This window comes from Lissotriton vulgaris, chromosome 1_1 (assembly GCF_964263255.1).
Source record: "Lissotriton vulgaris chromosome 1_1, aLisVul1.2, whole genome shotgun sequence".
Classification (NCBI taxonomy): domain Eukaryota; kingdom Metazoa; phylum Chordata; class Amphibia; order Caudata; family Salamandridae; genus Lissotriton; species Lissotriton vulgaris.
Window position 1 is genome coordinate 1,069,481,619 of NC_141685.1, and position 10,557 is coordinate 1,069,492,175.

General features: G+C 46.3%; 1 protein-coding gene across 1 annotated transcript; it reads left to right on the forward strand.

The window, feature by feature from the left end:
• The first annotated feature begins 4,453 nt into the window (after positions 1 to 4,453).
• LOC147748572 (thiosulfate sulfurtransferase-like) lies at positions 4,454 to 10,280 on the forward strand. The gene is made up of 2 exons (XM_086963183.1): positions 4,454 to 5,196; positions 9,375 to 10,280. Exons 1-2 carry the CDS (start codon positions 4,605 to 4,607, stop codon positions 9,671 to 9,673), a joined length of 891 nt encoding a protein of 296 aa, XP_086819309.1. The 5' UTR covers positions 4,454 to 4,604; the 3' UTR covers positions 9,674 to 10,280.
• Positions 10,281 to 10,557: the final 277 nt, after the last annotated feature.

Below are 10,557 nucleotides of genomic sequence, written 5' to 3' on the forward strand. Positions count from 1 at the left end.
ACACAGTTTGTTATTGACCAAGGAAGCGCCGCGGCGCGATTGTCATAGAAATTTGGGCAAGAACCATTTTTTAATAATACCAGTGAACGGCAATATTAGTTAAATAAGAACCACCAGTTAATTACCTTCATAGGTAGCGTGAATATGCGCTGCATGGCCTAAGCCAGCAGTAACTGGGTGAAAACTAGGGGAATAGACGAAGTCATGAAATCCAGCTTCCCTGGACACCTAGACGATATCTTAGAATATTTATTAATGGTGGGAGATATGGATTGTGATCAATGTTGAATATATGCTCAAGGTACCTACTGTCTAGGTAAATGAGGAGATGAGTAAAAGATGTGCAAAATTAGAACCTGAAAAGTAGTTTGCAAAGCGCCTGGTGTAGTGAGCGCCACGATTATGTAGGGGTCTCAATTTCAACCAGTAAACACACCATATTGTGATAACAAAGAGTACCCAATGGCAAATGTTACACTCAGATAGATTACCATGGAATGCTGTCATTCAGTCCATTGACATCAGATTTCAATCTGTAAATCCAACGTTGCTCCTTAACGAAAAGGAAGTGAGAGACATCAGTAATATGTGACGGGATGTATGGCTGTTCCAATACTACCCAGAACAATTTCTACCAAGCAAGTTAGACAGTGATTTTTTCACACTGTCATTTCACTATTTTTTAATCTGACGTCCAGGCAAACACTATTAAAGGTCTTTGTTTGCTTTGATAGCCATTTTAATACACTTCACTTTACTTTAATTTTTGCACTGCACATATCAGCCTCACCTTCTGTACTAACAACTGCGGTGACCATACCTTAGTCCTGTGATGCGTCGCTAAAATACAACTGGGCGATCGCACACAGACTTAGGTTCGGAAGTCCTACATGATGAGGCTCCGCCACCAGGTGGGCTGATAGGACTTAATCAGCAACAGTTGATGATCTTGGAAGAGTAGTCTTGAGAGAGGGGTCAGTTGGGTCCTATGAGGAGGCCTTCGACTTTGGGCATCCTATGCAAAGTGCTCAAGGTACTGACGGAAATTTGTCTCACTGACAGTGAGACTGTGTTGTTTTCCACACTGATGATGTGGGTGTTTTTTGGCATGTTTCGGGTGTCTGAGCTTTTGGGGTAAAGTAAGCCAGGGCACACTCTGGGAGGAGGTTAGTGGGTGTGAGGAAGGGCTTGGGGGTTGTCTTTAGAAGTCCAAAACAGGCCAAAGGTTTCATGGCCCAGTTTGATGGGGGTTGGCTCTTAAACCTCAGTCAGTATGGACGGGGGAGAGGGTCTTTCAACACGAGGATGGTAAGCCAGTGTCCGCATTTAAGTTGGTGATATTGCGCAAGGCACTGGTGCCTATTGGCCTAGATACAAGGGGGTTAGGTACACATTCTTTTCGGATGTGTATGGCTACAGAAGATAGGGCTGGACTCAGGAAATTATAATGGATTGGGGAAGATGGACATCCAACTGTCCTCAGCGTTTATGTTAGAGGGGGGGAGTTGCTGAGATACGTTCAGGTTGTAAACTTTTGTTTCTGTTGTACAGGTTTCGTTCCCAGGCCCTTGGCTGTCGGTTTGATTATCTGGATTGTGGTCCACACCTTTCTAAAGTTGGCTGTGAGGCAGGCCAAATACAGTACACACAGGTCAAATGTGGCCTTTGATGTTGGCATGTACACTATCACTTGGCTTGTGAAAGGGGGCATGAGATGGAGAGAGTTAATACCATGTTTGAATAAGCTGCTGGTTGGGGGCAGGTGCCCAGACATATTGCTGTTACATTTAGGTGAGAACGATTTGGTGATACAGAAAGTTTTAGCTTTATTGAAAGACATGAAGGAGGACTTGAAGGAAATCAACAGAAGTTGGGTATTGTGCCATGTCCTTTGGACGGAGTTTGTACCTAGGAGAGTTTGGCGAAGGGCACATCGTCCAGCAGCTATAGACAAGACCAGGAGGATGCTCAACAAGGAGATGTTCTCCTTTTATAGGGAGTCTGGTGTACGAGGGTGGAACATACAGACCTGCGTTATGAGGACATCTAAGTTTTCTGGGACGACGATGTACATTTGTCTTTGATGGGCATGGAGTTGTCTTCGCTGCAGCGAAAACTGGTTTTGGTTAAGGTATTCAACATCTATTAGATCTACATGGTCAGGGAGCAGATAAAGGCATGGTATGCCTTCCTTTTTTCTTGGTAGCGGTTGGTCAAGAAGTTGCCATTGATTACCGAATTTTCTTGTTTTTGACAGCGGCAATTGAGGCTGAAAGGGAACGGGTAGATAAGCTCATACTTGGACGAGCCAGGAAATTAAAGGTTCTGTAGTTGAATAAAGGGTAATAATTGTAGTAAAATTGTTGGGGGATTTAAAGGTCACAGTTGCAGTTCTAGATCAATTACACAATTACTTAATTAAGTTGTGGAGGGAGATTTTTGGGGAGGGGGCCTCTTAAAATAGGTGAGCAAATTTGTATACAAGGTTGTTTTATGTGCACCTGTTTCAAAAAAGTGGCCTGTTCACACAAACCTGGTGTCAGTGGTCTGTGCTGCTCCCCCTCTTCCCCAGTGACTTTAACTTGCTACCCGGTGACCGTGTGGAGGAGGAGCAAACTAGACAGCACTGTAGTCATCTGCCACACAAGAAACCCCCTTTCTGGCTTGATGCCTTCCACCTTGGGGGAGGGGGGGTTAAACTTTACCATATCTGGACTCTCAATGACTACCTTCACTTTCCTAGAAACACCCCCTTCCATGGAGTACTGGAAAAGCCCATACATGAGCTGCACCATAAATGCCCATGTGGTTTCAAAGCCTACCCATTGTTATCTGGAACCCTGTGCTTCTAAGAGGCTAGGCATCTTTCGCTCCTGGGTGCGTGTACTCCATATAGCAATCTGTGAAGGCTTAACAATGCCTCCAGTAGGGATGAACAACTGTCACTCCTGGGTGGACTCCATGCAGTACTCCCTTGGTGGTTTAACAGTACCTTTAATGACTTGAGCTTCTGAAGTTACTGTGTGGTCTCTATAACCTAGTAGACCCATTGATGAACATCAGTGGCAGTTTGCTCATATAATGCTGTTCACGTTAAGATGGCAAATCCCTTCATGCCTGGCTCCTTCTATTCTCACATTCTCTGCAGCTCTTCATGCGTATGAACAGCAAGGTCTTTGAATCAAAATAGTGCTTTAAACGTAGCTTCTCTCCGGAACTGATTACTTGCATTTCATTCTTTTGAAAGGGAGAGACAGAGCACTTCTAAGAACTATTACATGCATTTAATTGGGGGATGGGGGTAACGGAACTTCTCAGGAGCAAGCAAGTACTCTTGACAGTGATTACTAGCACTTCAATATTTCCATTCAAAGCACTGGGTCAAACTACACCCAACATATTTTCAACCAAACAGTCAGAAAGACGAACAGGAACCTGAGCTAAAGTGGAGAGACTCGCGCTATATAAATACAAACAGATCACTCAGAAAGTGCTCCGAGTCTCGTCACGGGTAGGAAAGTGTTATATAGAGATTCAATTCATTGCGGTGGATCGCAGGACTGGGGAAACTACAAGTCCCAGCATGTTAGCAGCTGTTGCCTTAAAACAAATGAAGGACCGGCTGAAGTTTACTCTTAATCTATGTGATCAACATACAGATATGTGACACTTCATATATCCCTGGTGTGCGACTGTGTATGTGCATACATGAGGTATATATGTGTGTGTTGTGGGAAGCGGGCGCTTGATTGCTCCGCCCCCACATTACCTCAGGCTCACTTGGCAATCTGTGTAACTTTTCATAAACACTGCTTCTTGTGCAAGAGTTGCACTTCCCCCATTTTGGCTCGGTACACTGCCTTCCACTCCCACACCATAGACTAGCGCACCATACAGAGTGCTTTATATGCACACCAGGCTAAAAAGCCGCTGCAAAAAATAAAAATCATGAAATACATAGAATAATATAGGGTAATATGCATTGCATTTTGGTTACAACCACCTCCCCCCCCCCCCCTACTTTCGTCGTAACGCCTCCTCCCTTCCCAGTCCAACGCTTCCTTCCAACACAGTTGATAAACTAATTTCACAAGCGCTACTCACACCGAGAAAACTCAGTGCACCGTTCCAAAACGGTGCCCGGAATCAGTACAATGCACGTTTCATTTTTTCGTTTGCCCCTTGCCTCCAATAACCCTCTCCACTCCCCTAGTTCATCAAACGAAGGTCTCTGTCCTTGGTGTTTGTGGCTCTCGGCAGCAGGTGTCTCACTTTCCTGCCAGGCGGGCAGTATTACTTTTTTTCATCGCTTGCCAGCCAAATCCTGTTGGCAGAAGGCGGGGGCGCGCCGTCCCTCCCCCTCCGAGGGAGGTTGATTGGCTGTGGTCATTTAAGGACAACCGCAAGTCCCACCTCTGAGCTACTTAAAACTGCGTGGATGTGTTAGTCAAATGTTCACACGGCAGTTTAGTTTTAGCGTTGATCGTACCTCAGACCACAGGTGCGCCCTCTCACGGCATAGACGCTCGTCATACATGTACCTCGCTCAGAATTCTTAGGTCCTCACACACACCTCTCACTGACCCCCACGCACAGGTCTTAGCATGGCCAGCCAGCTCTTCTCCAAGGCTCTGGTGTCGTCCAAGTGGCTGGCGGAGGCAGTAGCGGCCCGGCGGGTGGGGCCCGGCCTGCGGGTGCTGGACGCCTCCTGGTACCCGCCGGGGGAGCGCGACGCCCGCCAGGAGTACCTGGAGCGCCACATCCCGGGCGCCTCGTTCTTCGACATCGAGGTGTGCAAGGACCAGGCCTCGCCCTACGAGGTGATGCTGCCCAGCGAGCAGCTGTTCGGCGACTACGTGGGCAGCCTGGGCGTGGGCAACAGCACGCACGTGGTGGTCTACGACGGCGACCATTTGGGCTCCTTCTACGCCCCGCGGGCCTGGTGGATGTTCCGGGCCTTCGGGCACCGGCAGGTGTCGGTGCTCAACGGCGGCTTCCGGAACTGGGTGCGGGAGGGCCGCCCCGTGACTGCGGAGGCCAGCAGGCCCGAGCCCGCCCAGTTCAAGGCCACGCTGGACGGACGGCTGGTGAAGAGCTTCGAGGAGATGCTGGAGAACCTGCAGACCAAGAGGTTCCAGGTGGTGGACTCCAGGTCCGAGGGCCGGTACCGTGGCACCGAGCCGGAGCCGGGGCAAGGTGAGAGTAGGACCAGTGGTCCGTCAGCAGGCAGCACTGCCAGGAAAGGGGGCAGTGACTTACTCACCTAGATTGCATACAAACATCTTCACTCTGATGATTGTCCATCCACACACGCCCAGGACTGTACAATTAGCCATCCGTTTATAGTCCCCTTCTGACGTGCGGGTATACACGCACTAGCAGGCCGTGGCATGCATTGACATCCACATACACAGACTATTAAACACTTATATATATTCACTTCACTCGGTGGCACCACCACATCACTCGGGGGCGCCACCACATCACTCGGGGCGCCACCACATCACTCGGGGGCGCCACCACATCACTCGGGGACATTACCACATCACTCTGGGGCACCAACACATCACTCAGGAACACCACCACATCACTCGGGGATACCACCACATCACTCAGGGGCACCACCACATCACTCGGGGGCACCACCACATCACTCTGGGACACCACCACCACATCACTCTGGGACACCACCACCACATCACTCTGGGACACCACCACCACATCACTCTGGGAACACCACCAACTCATCACTCTGGGAACACCACCAACTCATCACTCTGGGAACATCACCAACTCATCACTCTGGGACACCACCAACACATCACTCTGGGACACCACCAACACATCACTCTGGGACACCACCTCATCACTCTGGGACACCACTCAGGGGCACCACCACTTCACTTGGGGACACTACCACTGCACTCGGGGACACCACTCAGGGGCACCACCACTGCACTCAAGGACACCACCACATCACTCGGGGACACCACCACATCACTCAGCCCAACCACATCATCACTCAACACCACAACAGGACTGTCCTTGTTTGCTACCAACAAGCATTGCCATAGCCAATAGGACTTGCATTAGGAAAGTGTAAGCTATTGGTTTTGTGAATAACAATGCTATTAATTTATATATTTTCAAAGCCAACACATATTAAAAAAATGTGTCATTTACAATACCAATAGCTCACACTTTCCTAATGCGAGACCTATTGCATTGCAAATGCTTGTTTTTTTAGTTTGGAATTTCTGTATCTCTGGGGCCACGCCTTTCGCGGCAGCAGAACGCTTTATAAAGAAGGTATAGATACATATAAACCTCCATAAGGGCTTTGCATATTACCAGTCAGATTATTAATAGATACATGATAGTATTTGCGTAAATGTATAAAACAACCATATAGATTAATACGGAGAGAGTAAAGCCTTTCAGAAATCGATATTTAAACACCGATTATATTTTTCATGCGCTCCAAAATGTACATCACAATATTAAAGGAATATTAATGTCTGGAAGAGGCCCCCTCTATTGAGGAGTGTAGTATCTAGTAGAGGCCATGTACGAGGTTGTTCTTGCCGCCGATGGGACGGCGTTTTTAATATTTGGTGTCACCCCTGAAAAGGACTGGTTAAGAATTGTTTGCCTTTTGTATCTGGATAGTTATAGACAGCATTTCTTTATTCCTGTAACGTCAGCATTTTCCTATAAATTTACATTTCTCAGCTAGTGGTGCATGTTTTGATGGAGGGCCTTGTGTGCCATACAGCTAGTTCTCAGAAAGCATCTGTTAGCCACTGGGTGCCAGTTCAGAGATCTTAAAACGTGCACACACACTCTGAGTTTTGCACATCTAGAGAAACATACACTTTGGGGGATGAACTGCAGGTGACCTGGTTTGTACACACTTACCTATATTTGAGAGGCTCCCATCTCGGCGCACAGACATTGAGTGTCATAGGTTGCCAAGTTGCAAACAAACCAAAAGTTGATGATTATAATGGATATTTGGGAATTACACCCCAACCCAAGCATGCCATACCCGGTGGGAACCTGGAGCCATTCCATGAAAAACTCTTGCATGGGCAAGAATGGCTTTAAGCTGAGTGAGTGTAGCGCTCCTATACCTGTTTTGGGTGGCTTACACCATCTTGCACAGAACTGATGTGGCTAACATCGGCAGATGTGTGCACCAAAATTTGTGTCTGTTCAGTTTCAGACCACAAGCACTCGCCAAATCTGTGTCTATATTCTCCTTGAACCTTTGGTAGGCTGTGTTAGAAAACTGGGGACAGGACATCAGATCTGTGGGCGGAGTGCACAATTTAGAATGAGGCATAGTCTGGCTCATGTCTTCCAGTGTCCAATAGACAGGAAATCAAAAAAGTAGTACTGTTGATTAATATGGAGCCAGACCTCACCGGTGCAGAGGCTTCCACCTCGGTGGCAGCCCAAATCACCTGCAGAACTTGGAAACAGACCAGTGTTTTCTACAATACATGCAAGGCCAACCTGAAGGAGAAATCGGACCCCTTTAATTTGGAATAAAAGCTTTTACAACGCATGCGATTACAAAGCAGTTGTTACAACGGCAGCGTTGTTACATCGCAGTACCATTACAACGCAAGTCGTTACAGCGACTTGCTGTAGGGACGCGCTGGACTTAAGAATAGTATAATTTACTATTCCAACTCCAGTGTGTGCAACAGTAGGGACGGTGTTGAAATAGTGAATTATACTATTCCTTAGTTTAGAGCGCCCCCTACATTAAGTCGTTGTAATGACTTGCATTGTAATGGTACTGCGCTATAACAACGCAGTTGTTGTAACAACTGCGTTGTAATCGCATTCGTTGTAACGCATGCAGTGTGATGGCTGTTTCCTGTTAATTTTAGAACCCTTTCCTGAAAGCGCAGTATGCCACAGGAGCACCACAAGAAACAACTTTGAGGCATATCCAAAATGTATATGGATAAAGTTACTAGGACGGGGTGTCATTTACAGAGAATGGACTAGCATTCTGTAGGATGCACTACACTAAGCCTGCAAAATAGGAGTACTAGGGGTGGCTCAAGCCCTTCCTCTTGGAAAGTAACAACCTTCTAGACCAAGGTGAGGAAGGGAAACTGCTGGAAAAGGGAAGAACTTCAGGGAGCAAGGTGGGGCAGACTGTATTGTGTGCTGGGAAATGGGCGTGATATAGCAAAGTAGACTTGATCTACTGCCCTTATATAGGTGAGACATCATCATGTATATAGTGGTATTGAAGATTGGTCTCCTCAAGGCACTCCAACTCCAAAGTGAAGCACATATTTTAAGGTTGGTGTAAAATACTAGCGCATACCCACAAGCAATTTCCCTTAAGTCTGTAGACAGTCAACATGTAGTTGATGGCCCTCCCTACTTTTTAGGTCAAGCCTGGGCAGCGCTTGCGCTGCTAGCCATGCTATATTGCAGTATGTACTTGAAGCCCTGCCCTCTCTCCGCCCATATTTGTCATTGGTTTGTGTCATTGTCCTTCGTAAATGCTGGCTTCTGATTCGCTATTAGGCTTGGTAATCCCTCCTTAGTATCTCCTTGTCTTTATTTGTAACCTCCCATGAGTCTGGCCCTTTTACTTCGGTTGTTACAAGGTAGTCTTCATTAGTCCGTAAGCACTATTTTCTTTATTAAATTTCTCTTACTGCAGGAGGGACTCTCATTCGCAGTTGTGACCACCGGCGTTTAAGCTATTGGTATTGTAAATGACAGTGCCTTTTATTTGTTTTTTAAAAACTAAAACATAAATAAAAGACATTGTCATTTACAATGCCAATAGCTCAAACCAGTTTTCTCGCAGGTAGTACTGAAGCAGATCATTCTGATAGAAGGGAGCCGTTCAGACAAACAAGTATTGAAATCAGTGATTTGGGATGTGCATCAAACCTACTACTAAAAGCCGAATCTAAGCTAAAATGAACCAGGTAAAACCTACTTAGCAAGTCGGAAAAGAGCAAATGATACAATTGAGGTGAACCATGGCTTTTTCCTAAAGTATGATTATCTGGCTTGGTTCTGCAGTCGTATCTGCTAGTTTTCTCCGGTATTTTAGCGCCAGGATGCCCGCAGGGTTACAGTGCGCTTTATAAATGTCATAAATAAATAAACCACCTCTGGATTGTACTAGGCTTAGGCACTTTCTGGGTCCAGTAGGGACTAGGTTATTTCTGGGCATGCTGTGTTTGGATTCTCTGGGCCATGTAGAAATTGGACAGCTGTCCAAAACTTGGCCTCAATAGCCCACTGGGAAAACCTGTGGGACAGTGTCTCAATAAATATACGTTTGCCCAGGCAATTTGTTTAAACATATCTCTCTCCTGATTCTCTAGGGATTGACCCTGGGCACTTCCCCAGCACCATCAACATGCCTTTTATGAACTTCATGACAGAGTCTGGCCATGAGAAGCCACTAGAGGAGCTCCAGAAAATGTTTCGCGAGAAAAATGTGGACCTGGCCCGACCGCTGGCAGTTACCTGCCGCCGTGGCGTGACCGCCTGCCATGTGGCGCTGGCAGCCTATCTGCTTGGAAAGGAGGATGTGGCCATCTACGATGGCTCTTGGGCCGAGTGGTTCAAACGTGCCAAGCCAGAACTCATCATCACTGAGTGGAAGCGCAAATCTGGATAGTGCTGAGTGCCACTTCTGCACTTTCCTGGAAATCCACTTTATGACAAATGTGAGATGGTGATCAGATAATAACATGGAGGAGCATTCACTGGCCCCATGTATATTCAAGGAAGTAAGTCAACTGGACACTAACTGATATACGTACAGAATCCTGTATATGCATTTTATCAATCTCCCTTTTCACTTTTGGCATTGGCGAGCCCTTGCAAAAGTTCATAAAAAAGGGTATCACCCTAAGTTTCACATATTTCTCGTTCAAGTAGTTGAGAGAGTAACCTTTCATTGCCAATTGGTGGGGCATTGCATATACGGGGTTTTTGGTGGTAGTACAGCAAGACAGGGAACATTTCCTAAGATCGTGTCCCTGATTTTAGGCAATGGTTTGCTGTGGGATACAGAATGGGTAAGATTTCGAGGCACCGGTTGCTAGGAGAGCTATTGAGTTTGGGGCCTTTCAATGAGGAAGCAAGCCCCATGCTGCTTTTGGACACGTTTGTGAGTTGCAAGCATGCCATGCTTTCCCTGTTTTCTTTAGGCTTCAACTTATTACTTTTTTGATAATTTGAATTTTGTTTGGTAACAAAAAATAAAAAAGAATAACATTGTTTGTCTGTCCTATCATTGTTAAAATGTTTTTTCAGAGAGTAAAAATGCAATATTAGGCATGGATGGAGTGGGCAGAGGTCTCTCTGTGGTCAGTAGCTCTAATAGTTTGGCTAGGAAAATTGTGGAATTCTAAATTTATCCCTAAAAACTGACAGCATCCTTTAAAAAAATGCTTTCTATCCAAATCTGGTTTAATATGCCCACTTACTTGCATGCATTGCAGATACCCAAACAGTCGTAAACTTGTACCTGCAGACATTTTGACACAGATTCAAGGA